A 19874-nucleotide genomic window follows, 5' to 3' on the forward strand; every position below is an offset into this window, starting at 1 on the left:
AGGATTTTTCATTCTGGTCTGAGAAATCCCCGTGGTCACTAAACCTCGTGCCAAAATTTCAAATGTATTTATGAATTTAAACACCCAGAACTGTATCAAATAAAATTTTGTATGCACATAATCATACAATGCACTGCATAGCTCCATGGTCACGTGATCGATTCCAATGGTCTCCATCAATAAGTTTTTGTAATTTTAGCTGATATTTACTCAAACTCACAAGTTGGGGTCACCTAGCAGATGTGCAATACTAACCATTGAAATCGTGCATAGGCTTGTTGTTTTCTAGGTTCAGTTTTATATATTGTAATGCCAAAAAAATTGAATTTGAATTTGTTTGAATAAATTCGGGCGAAAAAAATACGAAGTTTCTGAGATTACCTAGAAGCCGATTTTTCTAACGCGCCCTGAGAAAAAAATAGGCATCGAGAAAATAATGTTGGATACAAGTAGTCGTTGTTGCCAACATATAAAATTATGTGTTCCTCCTTAGACACATGAACAATTAAGAATTTTAAAATGTTTTTTTTGGCTCACCCTCAAAAATTCTTTCAGATAAATCAGTTTTTTTTTGAATTCGAGTAATTTTATGGTTGTCCCGCCAAAAATATATTATTTGTTGGGTTGACCAATATAATACAGTATTCATTTCATTATTAGACTGGAAAGGAATGCTTGTGTGCGTGGTTAGCTCGCGTGACAAGTTTGAACATGTTGCTGGTCCGATACCTGACATCACGATTATTTTTGAATCTTTTCTGCAAAAATGTCGTCACACCTAGCGCCTCCACAACCCACAGTCTGACAGTGGGGCCATGCACGCGTGGCGCGCCACGCAAGCGGCGGATACGCCTGCATACGCACTTTGTGACCGTATTTGCATGAGAACGCAAGTTGAGTGACCATAAATTCGTATTTTTAAAGTTTTAATATCAAACTGAACATTCAGAGCAAGTTTTATGACTCGTGATGATATTACCTCTAAACTAAAACCAAAACCGTCCCAACAAACGTTTCGCAGCCTTTATGCAGCAAACCACGGCACCAATCTTGACGCGGAGACCGACGACGAAAGATGTGCCGGTACGTAGCGTTACCACTAGAACTTTCACTTTCAGGCGCGCAGGTGATACTGACGCATATTTGGGGCGTGTGGGTGGACCGTGGAGTACTTGAATAGAAGTATACCAATGATGACACTGCTGGTATGATACGTGCGTGCGACCCACTCGCCGTGTCTGTCGGCGAGCAAGTACTACGTTGACCCTCCATGAGTGCTCTGCATGACCCTTGTTTCTTCAAGTTATCTCAAAGCTAGTGCTTTACATGACTAACGTCCAGCCCTCAGGAAAAACATCAACTGTCCAATTCTATAACCCGGTACGCGGGCGCTATCATTGTGCAACGTATCCCTCAAACAATCTCTAAACTCCTTGTCCCTCTCCCTCAGGTTACCTCCACAATCTTCCATTGCTCAGACCCAAAGATCACACAATCTTCCATCCAAGAACTCACAATCCAGCAGCCATGTCTTGGTGCGAAACCATGCTGCTGTTCCTCCTCTTCGCGCTATCCATCCCCCCCTCCTCCCAAGCTTGGTCCGTCGATTATCCGAGCCCCATCTCCAACGTTCCTTCCCACTGGACCAACAACAACGCCACCATCCCCTACAATGCCACATACGCCGACGGCTCGACGATCAGGGCCATCCTCGTCAGGCAAAACCCCGCCGGGTATGCCCCGTCCTTCGCCTGCGGCTTCATCTGCGCTGCTCCCTGCGACCGCGCTTTCCTCTTCGCGGTCTTCTCCGTGTCCATTGGCGGTTCCAGCACCAGCGCCCCAGCCAACACCACGGCCACACTGAGGGTCGTGTGGGCGGCCAACAGGCACCATCCGGTGAAGGAGAATGCGTCCGTCCAGCTCACCAAGGACGGCAATCTCATACTCCGAGACTTTGATGGCTCGCTGGTCTGGTCCACAAACACATTGCGTGGCCCCATCGTCGGCGTGAATCTTGCTGATACTGGGAATCTGATCCTCTTCGATGTGATGGGGAAGACGGTGTGGGAGTCATTCGAGCACCCTACCGACACGCTCCTTATTGGGCAGTCGCTGAGGCAAGGGAAGAGGCTTACTTCAGCTTCCTCAAACTTGACTCAAGGTCAGTTCTACCTCACCGTGCTTGACCATGGCCTCTATGCTTTCGTCGATGCAGATACTCCGCAGTCTTACTATCAGAAAAGATTTAATGTCACCGATGCAGTTGTTCAATCAAAGATGAACATTTCCTCTGATGAAGCAAAGAATGGCACTGCCTACATTTCCTTGTTACGAGGCAGCCTCTCAGCATTTGCCAGCTTAAGCAGCACACGCATCAAGTTATTCAATATATCACTGCCATGGCCATCTTCAGCACAGCTCATGAGTCTCGAGGAAGACGGGCACCTGCGGCTTTATGGCTGGAACGGTCTCTCATGGAAGTATTTGGCTGATGTTCTGAATGTGGATCCAGAGGAATGTGCATATCCAACAGTGTGTGGAGAGTATGGGATTTGTTCAGAGGGACAATGTAGTTGCCCAACTGGAAATTCTGGAGACATACTTTTCCGTCAGCTGGATAACCGACAACCTAATCTGGGCTGTTTCCCAGCAACTCCACTGTCTTGTGACTTGATCCAGCATCAACGGCTTTTGCCTCTCCCAGATGTCACATATTTCAATTTTGCACATGATTGGACTACTGATGAAGAGAGCTGCATGAGCGCATGCTTGAAGGCCTGTTCATGCAAAGCTGTCTTCTTCCGACAACAAAATGACTCCTATGGTTCTTGTTATCTGATGCCAAAGATTTTTTCACTTATGCATTATGAACCAGGAACCATTGGATATAATTTATCTGCATACATCAAAGTGCAGATGTTACCTCCACCACCGTCGAGTAAAGGTTTGAATGCAACTGCTTACCATGTTGGTGTTCCTGTTCTAGTAGTGCTCATCTGTGTGCTCCTTCTCTTCATCAAAAGAGCAATGGCAAAGAGGATGCAAGAGGACGATCCATTTAAAGGGATTCCTGGGATGCCAACACGGTTCTCCTACAAACAGCTGAAAGAAGCAACAAATAACTTCAGCAAAAAGCTTGGGCAAGGAGGATTTGGTCCAGTATATGAAGGAAAGCTTGGAAGTGTCAAAATTGCCGTTAAATGCTTGCAGGACATTGGACATGGGAAGGAAGAATTCATGGCCGAAGTCATGACAATTGGCAGCATTCATCATATAAATCTTGTTAGATTGATAGGTTACTGCTCTGACAAATTGCATAGGCTCCTCGTTTATGAGCACATGAGCAATGGTTCTCTGGATAAATGGATCTTCAGAAAAAATCAAAGTGATTCACTCAGTTGGACATCTCGATACAGGATTATCCTTGACGTTGCCAAGGGCTTAGCCTATCTTCATGAAGAATGCCGACAGAAGATTGTTCACCTTGATATCAAGCCTGGAAATATCCTCCTTGATGACAAGTTTAATGCAAAGATATCTGATTTTGGTTTAGCAAAGCTCATTGATAGGGATCAAAGCCAAGTCATGACCAAAGTTAGAGGAACAAGGGGCTACTTAGCACCAGAGTGGTTGACATCAACAATTACTGAAAAGGCCGATATCTACAGCTTTGGTGTTGTTGTGCTGGAAATCGTGAGCCGGAGGAAAATACTGGATGATACTAAGCCTGAAGGGAGCACCAATCTGATTAACCTACTGCAAGAGAAAATCAAGATTGGGCAAGTCCTGGATATAGTGGAGAATCAGAATGAAGACGTTCAGTTACATCGTGCAGTGATTATAGAAGTAATCAAGCTTGCAGTCTGGTGCTTGCAGCGTGAGTGCACCAAGCGACCAGCCATGTCACAGGTCGTGAAGATCTTGGAAAGTGCAATGGACACAGAAGCCAGTTCTGAGACAACTAGCAGAGATGACATTTGTGACGCTTCATCCCCGCTGTCCCCGGTGCCTGTGTCAGCAAGATGAAATGCTTTAGAGAATGTAGGAGAAAAGAAGACTCTTTGAGATTATATTGCAACTATTGTGTGACTCGCTTTATAGTTTTGTTTCTTAACATACATAATGTATGAATGAATATATTTTATTCTTGACCCATAATTCACAAAAGCAAATAGCAGGACAAGTAGAGGTAGTTTAATTTCCCTTTCTGTTTTCCACACTAACATGTATTATGTATTTCGCTGCTAACTTTAGTGAATCATATACTCTATAAATGTATATATCATTCTCCTACATATTTACAAATAGCAGAATATATTCAGTTTTTTTCACACCATTTCTTAAAGCAAATTCTTACAATGTATTTCCGAGTTTGACATCAAATTTTCCATTTGTGTTGCATCCTTGCCTTTCATGCCATTTTTTTATTATTATTACCACCTTAAACGATCAATCGACGCATGTAAAACGAACAGATTGTAATATTATCTGACAAATAACTATGGAAAAGGACCACAAGCAACGAAAGATCTTCAAGACTGGCAAGGAACAAACAGGTTTAACCTTTTCCAACAGATAACCAACTATGAAAGCCATGCCATAACAGGCAGCTATTTCCCCTTCCTAAACCCTCTTTGCCAAACTATAACAAGCAACAGACACCACATGTATTGCTGTATATTTTTTTCTCATCAAACAGGCACCACATATGAACATCAAAATGCATCTTGCAAGGCTACAACTTAGCATTATCAGTTCTTATGTATCATCCGAAGGAACAAATAGGTTCGCCATCTTTTCAACAATTCGAGGGAGCAAACCAAAGACATAAAAGATCTGTACCGCAACAAAAGCACTAATAGAGAACACATAGTTGATTTTTTTCTGAGCAGTTTTGTGAAGACATCAACACCTTGTTCGAAAAGCAGTATGGGGTTCGCAAATCTAAATAAATTCAGACCCTGAATAAATCATACAGTCGAATTTCAATCATTAGTAGAAAACAATTATTCTAGCATGGATCATAGATAGGCAATTCCCCATTAAATAGGAAATCAGTATCTGGTAGTACCAAAACAAACAATAGGTTACTCAAATGGTTGCATATATTTATCAAATGAATCAGTAAAATGGAACAATGCATGTCAATTCCCACAAATCAACCTAGGCGACATACGAAGGATAATCAAATAAGCTGGGTCACAGCTGCGATCGTCGAGGTGCTTACTGCCTCTCCTGCCGCATCCTGCTCCTCCCAGTCAATAACAACCCTGACGTCCTCTTCCGGGCAGTGTTTGGCCTGCACCACATCCAGATCCTAGTTAAGAGAAGCAAAACTATGAACACAATAATCTGATTATTTATTAGGATCAGAAATGTTTTGCGGAGTGACAAACTTAATATCAGCAATCTCCACAAAGGAAAAAGATTATACATCTGCAATGTAGGAAATGATAGGTACCTTGATTAGAAAACTGACAGTATGTTGCATCAGCAAATAGAACCGAAAAGTGCATGGTCAACTAACTCTAACTGGGATGCTAATGTTATACCAGATGAGGTGAACACACCTGCAATTATAAGATGGTGGAGACACCAGGTGTGAGCTTAATGGAATAGTAATGCTGCAATGAACAAGGATAGAATTAGCAAACATAAATGCTGCAATATTATACTGATAAAAAGTGCTTAGAAAGTTAGAAATGCTGATCTTACATAAACCTCAGGATAATCTAGAAAATAAAGATGAACCAATGTGGCAGTGCATAAACGACATGGATCTGAGAATTAAAAGGATTGCTATTAAAATAAACAAAATACGACCACTAAACCTGCTACAAGAAATACGATCCACCACATCGATAGTGCCAATTGTACAAAGAACTAAATGACGATGCTAATTTAACCTAACTATTACCAACACAGAAAATAATGCGGCGCCACTCGGAACTCAGACCTGGGCAGGGTTGGGGCGGTGAGGACCAGCAGGTCAATACTGCTGCAGGCGGAGGGACAGGGGGTCATTCGCGTACGACCTGTCGGCGGCAGCCTACCGGATGAGAAGATGGAAATGCCGTGGTCACCGGCCGGAGTTGGGGAAGAAACCATCTACATCCACGCTGTGCCGCCCGGGAGGTCGCTCCGATAACGTAGCCGCCGTCCGCGCGTGGTCGGGCACCTTCTGGCATGAAGAATCGACGAGGAAGGGCCGGAGGCCAACGAGGTGACCGGCATTGGCGGGGTGGGCGTTCCGGCGGCGAATCTGGCAGCAGACAACCCCGCGGCGTAGCAGATGCAGAGGGCGGCGAATTGTCAGATGTCAGGAGCTGAATCTCCTCTTCTGATTTCTGAACGAACACTGGAACCAGTTCAGTTATCCGACGGTCTAGACAGCTCCCATCCAACGGTTGAGAATCAACCTGGCAATAGTGGATCGTGCTCAAAGCAGCACGCTACTTCAAAGTTCTGAATATGACAAGATGAGCCCGGGATGATCTACTACCTCGTGAACAGTAACAAGCTTTAAAAAAAAAATTAAAATCAAATAAATCTGTTTTTTCCGAGCATGCAAACTTTCGTGGTAAGATGTAGACAAAAAAAGTCTCCAAAATGTCTTTTTTTAGAAGTCTCTTCATAGCTGAATTTTCTTTCACAAACTCTTCAAATGTCATTTGTTCATGAAATTTTGCATGCTCCTTGCATACTTGATTATCTTTTGTCTGGAGCTCCTCAAATGTCACTTCACCACAAAAACTTGCGGGCTTCTAGCACACTCAATCATCTTTGGTACCCAAAAAAGAAAAATCAGTTTTCTTTGTTTGGTTTTGAATTTGTTGTTCATGCGGGGTGCATATCAGCTTATGAGTCTTGGCTCCAAGAAGCCATCCTCCAAGTGTTATGTTTACTTAATCGCATCTCTACTGTTACTTGTAGCGGCGTCCTGCTCTTTACCTGCTCCGTCCGCAAACAACAAATCTGACTTCAAACCATCCCTGATCCTCCTCCGTTTCCCCCAAAGCGACACTCTCGATCAGATCTTGACTAGGCATCAAGAACATCGGTTCGATCCTTGACGGTGAGGTCGAATCGGCGAGGTCGGAAGGTTCAGATCTCTCGTAAACCCCCCCACCCCCCACCTCACCCCACCCCACCCACCACCACGCGATTTGCGGTGGCTACATGACTTCCCTATGATCAACCACGGGTCATTAGCAGCGAAGGGTGTTCAAATCGATTGTGGCAAAGGTTGGTGGCCGTCTCTAGATTCCCAGTGTAAAATCCCCAACCACTCTATTCAATTGTGTTCACCGGTTGCGCATCGGTTTGTTGGGTAGCCCAAGTTTGTGTTTCAGTGTAAAATCCCTGAGAATGTCGAACAAATCCTTGGGTGCTGGCTAAAGGCTCAGGATTTTAGGTGAGAGGTTAATTACCTGGTATTCCATTGAGTTGTTCATGTTCCTGTTCAATTTACATGATCGAACATATGGTGAAGACTAGGCAAAATGGTGGCAGAGGAGAACAACAATTTTGATGCTAGCACTGAGATTGAAGGACCGCACGAGCTTATGGGACCGTTGCTTCCCCTACCAGTCGTGGTGGACAAGCTGTAGACTTCGCTGAATAATTTAGAACATATGATGGTGCAACTCCTGGCGAAGCAAGATCTTTCTTCTGACTGTAACTCGATTTTGTGCAACCCGGAGCAGTACCCTTCCACCACCGAGCTGCCGAGATTTTCATCCACACTAGCAACAGTCGATATAAAACCACAAACTATGCACTATGTCTTTGATGTTCCTTCGGTTATTGCACCTTGAGTTATTGTGCCTATGACCATAACTTCTAATTCCCATGTTGCAATTTACAATGACAGTACTAGCTTGCATGGTAACTCGTAACATTGCACCCTAACCCACCCAACCCAGAGTTTTTCCCTCCTCATGTAAGATTTAACAATATACCAATGTTAGGGCTAGCCTTATGCACCTCACACTACACCTCCACCACCCCAAGCTCACTTTATACAACATTTCTTTGATCTGGGATGCTATGGCCGGCATTCCTACAAGTATTACCCTCCACTCCCCATTACATTACGTTACAGCCCCATCACATGCTGATACTATCAAACACCTCCACTGCAGCCTCTTGTTCATTAGCAAGCACACATAGGTGTTCACACTTCGTACAACACCGACAATCAATTAGTGGTGGAAGCAGAGGCACTTCTTAATTTATGCAGAGGCTGTTTTGAAAGGTTCTCGGTTGGAAATCCATATCTTCTAGGTGATGAACTTGTGAGTTGGTAAATCAATTGTGAAAATTTCTTTGACATGTTTGGCACTCCCATCAACTAGTGGATGAAATTAGCTATTGGACACTTCACTGGAAGAGCCTCTACCTGGTTTAAAAAACTTGGCATTCCTTGGCAAGCATAAGTTGGTAGCAGTTTTTTTATATATGTTTTCTAACAGGTTCACTGAATTGATGTGCATGAGTCCACATAAATCCTACAAAAAATGAGCTTGGTATATTGATCATTTTGAGGACTGTGTGGAGCTGGTCAAGAGGGGTCGTTCCTATTTATAAGTCATTCATATGAGTTGTTTCATTGAAGGTCTAAAAAATATAATCAAGCATGAAGTGAGTGCACAAATACCTATTGGTAGAATCTCTATTTACTGGTATGAAAATTGCATGAGAAAGCAGTAGTTGCGGAGAGTTGCTGATCTACCTTAGTTTTAGAGATCCAGCGCACATCCAGTGCAGTTTCAATGTCCTCCCCCTCAAATGTAGTCAATAGGTGCTAATGTTGAGAAAGGACAAGCAACTATAGCACCACGGGAAAATAAATCATGCTGCTAGTGCAAAGAACCGTGGAACTGACATCACCATTCACTACTTCCCGAGCTTGCGTTGGTTTTTCCCTTGAAGAGGAAAGGGTGATGCAGAAAAGTAGAGATAAGTATTTTCCTCAGTTTGAGAACCAAGGTATCAATCTAGTAGGAGGTACACGCAAGTCTCCAATCTATGCACCTGCACAAACAATCAAACACTTGCACCCAACGCGATAAAGGGGTTGTCAATCCCTTCACGGTCACTTGCAAGGATGAGATCTGATAGAGATAGATATAAAAGATTACTAAAACGTAAAACAAAATAAAAGTAAATAAATTGAAGCAAGGTGTTTTGGTTTTTGGTTTTATAGATCTGAAAATATATGATGGAAAATAGACCCCGGGGCCATAGGTTTCACTAGAGGCTTCTCTCTTGACAGAAAACATACGGTGGGTGAACAAATTACTGTCGAGCAATTGATAGAAAAGCGCAAAGTTATAACGATATCCAAGGCAATGATTATGAATATAGGCATCACGTCTATGTCAAGTAGACTGACTCCTGCCTGCATCTACTACTATTACTCCACACATCGACCGCTATCCAGCATGCATCTAGAGTATTAAGTTCATAAGAACGGAGTAACGCCTTAAGTAAGATGACATGATGTAGAGGGATAAACTCAAGCAATATGATGGAAACCCCATATTTTTACCCTTGATGGCAACAATACAATACGTGCCTCGCTACCCCTACTTTGTCACTGGGTGAGGACACCGCAAGATTAAACCCAAAACTAAGCACCTCCCCCATTGCAAGAAGAACCAATCTAGTTAGCCAAACTAAACCAATAATTCAAAGAGAAATACAAAGATATCAAATCATGCATATAAGAATTCGGAAAAGACTCAAATAATATTCATAGATTATCTGATCATAAATCCACAATTCATCAGATCTCGACAAACACACCGCAAAAGAATAATACATCGGATAGGTCTCCAAGAACATCGAGCAGAACATTGTATTGAAGATCAAAGAGAGAGAAGAAGCCATCTACCTACTGAAGGAAATATGCCCTAGAGGAAATAATAAAGTTATTATTTATTTCCTTATTTCATGATAAATGTTTATTATTCATGCTAGAATTGTATTAACCGGAAACTTGATACATGTGTGAATACATAGACAAACAGAGTGTCACTAGTATGCCTCTACTTGACTAGCTCGTTGAATCAAAGATGGTTAAGTTTCCTAGCCATAGACATGAGTTGTCATTTGATTAACGGGATCACATCATTAGATAATGATGTGATTGACTTGACCCATTCTGTTAGCTTAGCACTTGATCGTTTAGTATGTTGCTATTGATTTCTTCATGACTTATACATGTTCCTATGACTATGAGATTATGCAACTCCCGAATACCAGAGGAACACTTTGTGTGCTACCAAATGTCACAACGTAACTGGGTGATTATAAAGGTGCTCTACAGGTGTCTCCGATGATGTTTGTTGGGTTGGCATAGATCGAGATTAGGATTTGTCACTCCGATTGTCGAAGAGGTATCTCTGGGCCCACTCGGTAATACACATCACTATAAGCCTTGCAAGCATTGAACTAATGAGCTAGTTGCGGGATGATGTATTACGGAACGAGTAAAGAGACTTGCCGGTAACGAGATTGAACTAGGTATTGAGATACCGACGATCGAATCTCGGGCAAGTAACATACCGATGACAAAGGGAACAACGTATGTTTTTATGCGGTTTGACCGATAAGGATCTTCGTAGAATATGTGGGAGCCAATATGAACATCCAGGTTCCGCTATTGGTTATTGACCGGAGACGTGTCTCAGTCATGTCTACATAGTTCTCGAACCCGTAGGGTCCGCACGCTTAAAGTTCGGTGACGATCGGTATTATGAGTTTTTGTGTTTTGATGTACTGAAGGTAGTTCGGAGTCCCGGATATGATCACGGACATGACGAGGAGTCTCGAAATGGTCGAGACATAAAGATCGATATATTGGACGACTATATTCAGACACCGGAAGTGTTCCGGGTGATTTCGAAGAAAACCGGAGTGCCGGAGGGGTTACCGGAACCCCCCGGGGAAGTATTGGGCCTTAGTGGGCCTGAGGGGAGAGAGAGGGCAGCAGCCCAAGAGGTGGCGCGCCCCCTCCCGTGAGGAGTCCGAATTGGACTAGGGGAAGGGGGCGCGGACCCTCTTTCCCTCTCCCTCTCCCTCTATTTCCTTCCCCCTTCCCTCTTCCTAGTTGGACTAGGAAAGGGGAGTCCTACTCCTACTAGGAGGAGGACTCCCCCTCCTTGGCGCGCCCCAAGGGCCGGCCGGCCTCCCCCTTGCTCCTTTATATACGGGGGTAGGGGGGCACCTCTAGACACACAAGTTGATCAGTTGATCTCTCCCAGCCGTGTGTGGTGCCACCCTCCACCATAGTCCACCTCGATCATATCGTAGCGGTGCTTAGGCGAAGCGCTGCGTCGGTAGCAACATCATCACCATCATCACGTCGTCGTGCTGACAGAACTCTTCCGTGAAGCTCTGCTGGATCGGAGTTTGCGGTATGTCATCGAGTTGAACATGTGCTGAACTCAGAGGTGCCGTGCGTTCGGTACTTGGATCAGTCGGATCGTGAAGACGTACGACTACATCAACCGCGTTGTGCTAACGCTTCTGCTTTCGGTCTACGAGGGTACATGGACATACTCTCCCCTCTCGTTGCTATGCATCACCATGATCCTATGTGTGCGTAGGAATTTTTTTGAAATTACTACGTTCCCCAACAGTGGCATCCGAGCCAGGTTTTATGCGTAGATGTTATATGCACGAGTAGAACACAAGTGAGTTGTGGGCGATACAAGTCATACTGCTTACCAGCATGTCATACTTTGGTTCGGCGGTATTGTTGGATGAAGCGGCCCGGACCGACATTACGCGTACGCTTACACGAGACTGGTTTTACCGCCGTGCTTTGCACATAGGTGACTAGCGGGTGTCAGTTTCTCCAACTTTAGTTAAACCGAGTATGGCTACGCCCGGTCCTTGTGAAGGTTAAAACAGCACTAACTTGACGAACTATCGTTGTGGTTTTGATGAGTAGGTAAGAACGGTTCTTTCTCAGCCCGTAGCAGCCACGTAAAACTTGCAACAACAAAGTAGAGGACGTCTAACTTGTTTTTGCAGGGCATGTTGTGATGTGATATGGTCAAGACATGATGCTATATTTTATTGTATGAGATGATCATGTTTTGTAACTGAGTTATCGGCAACTAGCAGGAGCCATATGGTTGTCGCTTTATTGTATGCAATGCAATCGCCCTGTAATTGCTTTACTTTATCACTAAGCGGTAGCGATAGTCGTAGAAGCAATAGTTGGCGAGACAACAATGATGCTACGATGGAGATCAAGGTGTCGCGCCGGTGACGATGGTGATCATAATGGTGCTTCGGAGATGGAGATCACAAGCACAAGATGATGATGGCCATATCATATCACTTATATTGATTGCATGTGATGTTTATCTTTTATGCATCTTATTTTGCTTAGATCGGCGGTAGCATTATAAGATGATCTCTCACTAAATTTCAAGGTATAAGTGTTCTCCCTGAGTATGCACCGTTGCGAAAGTTCTTCGTGCTGAGACACCACGTGATGATCGGGTGTGATAAGCTCTACGTTCAAATACAACGGGTGCAAGACAGTTTTGCACACGCGGAATACTTAGGTTAAACTTGACGAGCCTAGCATATGCAGATATGGCCTCGGAACACTTAGACCGAAAGGTCGAGCGTGAATCATATAGTAGATATGATCAACATAGTGATGTTCACCATTGAAAACTACTCCATCTCACGCGATGATCGAACATGGTTTAGTTGATATGGATCACGTGATCACTTAGATGATTAGAGGGATGTCTATCTAAGTGGGCGTTCTTAAGTAATATGATTAATTGAACTTTAATTTATCATGAACTTAGTCCTGGTAGTATTAGCATAACTATGTTGTAGATCAATAGCTCGCGTTTAGCTCCCCTGTTTTATTTTTGAAATGTTCCTAGAGAAAAATAAGTTGAAAGATGATAGTAGCAATGATGCAGACTTGGTTCATGATCTGAGGATTATCCTCATTGCTGCACAGAAGAATTATGTCCTTGATGCACCGCTAGGTAACAGACCTATTGCAGGAGCAGATGCAGACATTATGAACGTTTGACAAAGCTCGGTATGATGACTACTTGATAGTTAAGTGCACCATGCTTTACGGCTTAGAACCGGGATTTCAAAGACGTTTTGAACGTCATGGAGCATATGAGATGTTCCAAGAGTTGAAGTTAATATTTCAGACTCATGCCCATGTCGAGAGGTATGAGACCTCTAACAAGTACTTTGCCTACAAGATGGAGGAGAATAGCTCAACTAGTAAGCATGTGTTCAGAATGTCTGAGTACTTCAATCGCTTGAATCAAGTGGGAGTTAATCTTCCAGATAAGATAGTGATTGACATAATTCTCTAGTCACTATCACCAAGTTACTAGAACTTCGTGATGAACTCTAATATGCAAGGGATAACAGAAATGGTTCCCAAGCTCTTCGTGATGCTGAAATCGACGAAGGTAGACATCAAGAAAAGCATCAAGTGTTGATGGTTGACAAGACCACTAGTTTCAAGAAAAGGGCAAAGGGAAGAAGAGGAACTTCAAGAAGAATAGCAAGCAAGTTGCTGCTCAAGTGAAGAAGCCCAAGTCTGGACCTAAGCCTGAGACTAAGTGCTTTTACTGCAAAGGGACTGGTCACTGGAAGCGGAACTGCCCCAAGTATTTAGGGGATAAGAAGGATGGCAAAGTGAACAAAGTATATTTGATATACATGTTATTGATGTGTACTTTACTAGTGTTTATAGCAACCCCTCGGCATTTGATACTGGTTCAGGTCCTAAGAGTAGTAACTCGAAACGGGAGTTGCAAAATAAACAGAGACTAGTTAAGGGTGAAGTGACGATGTATGTTGGAAGTGGTTCCAAGATTGATGTGATCATCATCGCACACTCCCTATACTTTCGAGATTAGTGTTGAAGCTAAATAAGTGTTATTTGGTGTTTACATTGAGCATGAATGTGATTTGATCATGTTTATTGCAATATGGTTATTCATTAAAGTCAGAGAATAATTGTTGTTCTATTTACATGAATAAAACCTTTGATGGTCATACACCCAATGAAAATAGTTTGTTGGATCTCGATCATAGTGACACACACATTCATAATATTAAAGCCAAAAGATGCAACGTTAATAATGATAGTGCAACTGTAAGTGCATCTAGTGCCACCCCTAGTTGGTTTTGGAGTATTGACGACAAACCTGGTTGAGGAACTAATGTGTTTGTGAGAATTGCAGGATAACACAGGTAGTAGTCCCTCATTGATTCGGTTTACCTACCGGAGATGACCCCTAAAAATGTATGAAGACAATGGTGGTATGTGAAGATATTCACATTGAAGACCATGACAAGAGAAGGCATTGCGTGAAGACTATGGAGCGCGGAGACTTAGTTGTTTCATTGTTTCCTTTTCTTCTTTGTTGAGTCGTAGGAACCACCGTACTGTTAAGTGGGGTCCCAGTGAACAAAGTCAGAGTGACTGAAGTGATGCTCAACCAAATCCTATGTCTTCGAGCGAAGACAATGAGAGAAAATCTTATCCAGAGCTGGATGAGTCAGCTTTACTTGTAGCCCAAGTCAAGCTGACGCGTGTGTTTGAAATCTGACCATTGGAATACGTGTCAGTTCCTTAGTGACCCAGGGTCATTTCGGGCAAATCAGGTCGGGTTGCCTAGTGGCTATAAATAGCCCACCCCTACACCATAAATTGGTGGCTGCTCAGAGTTAGTGCACGGCTTTTGTCGTTTGAGAGCAACCCACCTCCGAAGCTTTTGAGAGAGAGAAATCCTTGCGAGGACAAAGCCCAAAGACCCAGAGCCAAAGAGTGTTAGGCATCACTGAAGTCTTTCTGTCCGCGTGACCTGAAGACTTGTTACACTTGAGGACTGTGAATCCTCCAGCCGGTTAGGCGTCGCGTTCTGAGCATCCAAGAGTCATTGTGGATCGCCGGTGAACGAAGTCTGTGAAGGTTTGGAAGTGTACCTTGAAGACTTACCAGAGTGATTGGGCGAGGACTGGGTGTCCTTAGCTCAAGGGGAATAAGGTGAAGACGTGGTCTTCTGAGTTGAATCTCAGCCTCCCTAACCAGACGTACAGTTGTCACATCAACTAGAACTGGTCCAACAAATCCTGTGTCCTGAACAAGTGACTGGTTCTATCCTCTCCCTCTCTTTACTTACAGTTTGTCTTCGTGAAGTCATTGCCTGCTTACACTACCTGTTTGACTTCACTGTGTGACTACTATCATTGTTTGGCTTCATACTATCTTCCATCCTGATCTTTACTACCTAGCTGCTATTAGTCTTCGTGCTTTCACTTCATTGCATACTTGACTATGGCTTGCTCAGTGTAGTCTACCTTCCGCTGCATATCAATAGGTTCATTTCTATTGTTTGTCTTAACTCTCATGTTTTGAAGACGTTCATAAAAATCGCCTATTCACCCCCCTCTAGTCGATAACTAGCACTTTCAATTGGTATCAGAGCAAGGTACTCCCTTGTTCTGTGTGATTCGGTTTAACCACCTGGAGTTTTAGCTATGTCGACTCCAGGGATAATCAAAGTCTCCGCTGCTTGCCCCGTCTTGGATGGAGCTGAATATCCCTACTGGAAGAATAAGATGCGCATGCATCTTGAAGCCATTGATGTCGACCTCTGGTATGTCGTCAAGAATGGCGTTCCCAAGACTGGTGAAGGTGTCACCCCTGCTGATGTCAAGAAGTTCATTCAACTGGATTCTACTGCCAAGAACATCATCTGTGGTCATCTGACCAAGGACAGTATGGCCATGTGAGTGCTTTGGAAACGTCAAAGCTAGTCTGGGACTTGCCCTCCAAGGTCAACGAAGGCGTCTCAACCCAGAGAGATCAAAGGATCAGTGTTCTTCGCAACCTCTTCAACCGCTTCAAGAGAAACGATAATGAGAATGTCCAGCTCACGTTTGATCACCTCACTGACATCACAAATGAGCTTCGTGCTCTCGGCGCCACTGAGATCACCAAGCATGAAATCGTCAAGACACTACTGAGATCACTTGACAGCTCATTCGACACCCTTGCCCTGATGATACAAGAACGCCCTGACTTCAAGACACTCGACCCGTCTGATATACTTGAGAGGCTCAACACACATGAGTTCCAGCTATCTGAGAAAAGAGATATCTATGGTCCCAACTACGGCCGAACTCGTGCTTTGAAGGCAAAAGCTGTTTCCTCATCTGAAGAAGAATCTGACTGCAGTTCTGATGATCCTGAAGACATTGGAAAGGAACTTGCTATGCTTGTGAAGAAGTTCCAGAAGTTCACTAAGAAGGGCTTCAGAAAGTCTTCACGATCCAGCTCAAGAAATGATGAAGCTTCCACTCATGACTACAAGAAGAGAACATGTCACAAGTGCAAGAAACCTGGACACTACATCTCTGAGTGTCCACAGTGGGACAATGAGAACAACAAGAAGAAGAAGAGCAAGGAATATGATTCTGATGACAAGAAGAAGAAGAAATCCTCAAAGTCTTCTTCCAAGTCCTCATCCAAGTCTTCATCTCATAAGAAGAGCTCATCTGGCAAGGCTCGTGCTTTTGTTGGCAAGGAGATGGATTCAGAGGAGGAGTCTGCTTCTGAGGAGGCGGAGGTGCAGTCTGAGGAGGAGTCCGACCCTGGCGTTGCAAGTCTGGCTCTAGCTACAGCCTACGTTGCCAAGTCCATCTTCAACACTGAAGACAATGGCCCCGTCAACAGCGCTGAAGCTAATGACAAGGACGACTCTGCTCCCACCTACTGCTTCATGGCACATGGTGCCAAGGTAAAATCACACGATGCTTACTTCCAAACATCAAGTGAAGATGACTCTGATTGTGAATCCAAACCCAGCTACAGAACACTTGCTAAAATTGCAACTGAACAACAGAAAGCTATGGAACATACTCAAAAACTGTTAGACAAAAGCGATGACCTGTTGGACGCTGAAATGACCCGTTCTCAGTCCTTAATTGAAGACATAAAAAATCTTCATGTTAAGTACCGGGAACTTGAAAGTCGTCATGAAACACTCTCAACCACTCATGAAAATCTCTCCTATGATTATCTTCAAAGGAAGCAAGAGCTTGAGAAATTGAGAGCGGCTCATGAAGATCTTCAAAAAGAGAATGAGTCACTTCGCGCTCAACAGATCAGTTCCACTCAGGAAGGATTTGAACCACCATGTCTAAAATGCCTTGAGCGTGATAACGCTACTTCTGTTGCTGAATGTTCTACTGCTGCTACTGTTGCAATATCTTCAACTGCTGATGTGGTAACTAACCCCTCTGCTGAGGATACCACTACTATTGCTGATGAAAATGCTAGGTTGAAGACATTGCTCAAAACAGGGATGTACAAAAGTCTCAAAGGGCATCAGACACTATGCGATGTCCTCAAAAAGCAGATTCTGAATCGAAACCCTAGGAAAGAGGGTGTTGGGTTCGAGAGGAAAATGAATGTTGATGGCTCCTACTGGAAGCCTGAGCAGTGCCCCAAAACCACATGGGTTGCTGCAAAGGAACCTTCAGTGGATCCATCCACCTTATCTGGCTTCACTTGTGGTAACCCTATTATCATTGATGAATCCTTTGATGCAAACTATAAACTGTTTTAAGAATCAGAATGGTGAAATGTTTGCCAGATATATTGGTAGTAACTGCAGGAATGGGCCACCCATGAAGAAGATCTGGGTTCCCAAAAATTGTCTTGAGAATCTTCCTGTGAATGTCATCATGACACCGCCTGGAAAGAAGACAAAACCCAGACCAAAGGCTTCATATGGTCCAAAGGCTTCATATAGACAGAGGACTCACATGAGTCACCCTAAAGCCAATGTTTTGCAGGGAAATCATACTCAGACTTATGAATATGAGCGTGTTTCTTCAAACCGCTATGTTCATAAAACTAAGAACTTTTCTGCTTATTCATATGAGTATCATTCATCTCCTGCAAGGCTATTTGCTAGGGCTCCAAAGCCGAAGTTCTCAGATGCTGCACTTAGACTCATTGCTTCTAAGCCACCCCTGAAGATGTGGGTGGTTAAGAAGAATTAACTTTCTTTTGCAGGGAAAGGTGTCCAGCCGGAAATCAAAGGCGTCTGATGCTATTGCTGGGGACCTAAAACATCTTGTAGGGCACAAGATCAAATGCCCAAATGGTCTCACTATGTATTTTGTTCCTGAATCGTTTGCCAATCATCCTATCAGTCCTAATCTTGATCTGAGCTTTGATAATCCTCTTGCCCGTCAAATGTTTATGCTTCACAATACTCTTGGTGAAGCCTATCCCCCTAACTGTACTGTAGGGTATGACACCTCATGCTTCAGAATGGATTATGGACAGCGGATGCACTAATCATATGACTGGTGATCGAAGTCTTCTCATGGACTCAACCTTACGTCCATCTGACAAGAGTCACATCACATTTGCTAACACTGGTAAAAGCAAGGTATTGGGTCTAGGTAGAGTTGCAATCTCAAAGGATCAGCACATGGATAAAGTGATGCTTGTTGAATCCCTTGGTTTCAACTTAATGTCTGTCTCAATGCTCTGTGACTTGAACATGATTGTGATATTTGGAAAATATCGTTGCCTTGTACTAATGGAATCTGACATGTCTCTAGTCTTTGAAGGGTACCGGAAAGATGATCTGTACATGGTAGATTTCTCAGCAGGACCACAGCTTGCCGTATGTCTTCTAGCAAAAGCTTCAGAGTGCTGGCTCTGGCATCGGAGGCTAGGGCATGCTGGCATGAGGAACTTACACACTCTCGCAAAGAAGAAGCATGTCATAGGCATTGAGGGCGTCAAGTTCAAGAAGGATCACTTGTGCGGTGCCTGCGAAGCTGGAAAGATGACTAGGGCCAAGCATCCCTCGAAGACAATCATGACGACATCTCAACCCTTCGAGCTGCTACACATGGACTTATTTGGCCCTACCCACTACTCTACTCTCACTACTACTGCTTGTCTCTATGGCTTCGTCATTGTTGATGACTATTCAAGATACACGTGGGTGCACATAATTCTCTACAAGACTGAAGTGCAGGACGTCTTCAGACGCTTCGCCAACCGTGCCATGAACAACTATGGCGTCAAGATCAAGCATATCAGGAGTGACAATGACACTAAGTTCAAGAACACCGGCCTTGACCTTTACTTGGATACATTAGGCATCACTCATGAGTTCTCTGCTCCGTACACACCTCAGCAGAATGGCATCGTGGAGCGCAAGAACAGAATGCTCATTGAGAAGGCACAGACAATGCTTGATGAATACAAGGCTCCAAGAAAGTTCTGGCCTGAAGCTATTGATACTGCATGTCATGTCATCAACCGTGTTTATCTTCACAAGCTTCTGAAGAAAACATCCTATGAACTCCTCACTGGTAAGAAGCCAAATGCCAGTTACTTCAGAGTATTTGTTGCTAGGTGCTGGATTAAGGATCCACATCACACTTCAAAATTTGCACCGAAAGCACATGAAGGTTTTATGCTTGGTTATGGAAAGGATTCGCACTCCTACAGAGTCTTCAACCTCTTTCACTATAAAGTGGTTGAAACTATGGATGTGCGGTTCGATGAGACTAACGGCTCGCAAAGAGAGCACCTGCCAAATGTGCTAGATGAAGTTCCACCCAGTGAATCCATCAAGCTAATGGGAACTGGAGAAATCATACCGTCTGAAGCACAGCCTGAAGAGGAACTTATCATTTCTGCACCTAATCAACCAGAAGACAATGCTCAGCCCGAAGACAATCCTCCTAACAACGACAATGATCAGCAAGAGCAAAATCTTCGTCGGTTCATCCTCGTGTTGCAAATGACGTACAGATTG

The 19874-nt window shown here is 43.8% G+C and overlaps 1 protein-coding gene across 1 annotated transcript; it reads left to right on the top strand.

The window, feature by feature from the left end:
• Positions 1-1003: 1003 nt before the first annotated feature.
• Positions 1004-4195, top strand: LOC123054359 (G-type lectin S-receptor-like serine/threonine-protein kinase SD2-5). The gene has a single exon (XM_044478123.1). The coding sequence runs from the start codon at positions 1528-1530 to the stop codon at positions 4024-4026; it is 2499 nt and encodes an 832-aa protein (XP_044334058.1). The 5' UTR covers positions 1004-1527; the 3' UTR covers positions 4027-4195.
• The last annotated feature ends 15679 nt before the right edge of the window (positions 4196-19874 follow it).

Source organism: Triticum aestivum, chromosome 2D (genome assembly GCF_018294505.1).
Source record: "Triticum aestivum cultivar Chinese Spring chromosome 2D, IWGSC CS RefSeq v2.1, whole genome shotgun sequence".
In the NCBI taxonomy this organism is placed as follows: domain Eukaryota; kingdom Viridiplantae; phylum Streptophyta; class Magnoliopsida; order Poales; family Poaceae; genus Triticum; species Triticum aestivum.

Coding starts and splice junctions, on each gene's coding strand:
- LOC123054359 (XM_044478123.1), top strand. CDS start 1,528: ATGTCTTGGTGCGAAACCATGCTGCTGTTCCTCCTCTTCGCGCTATCC.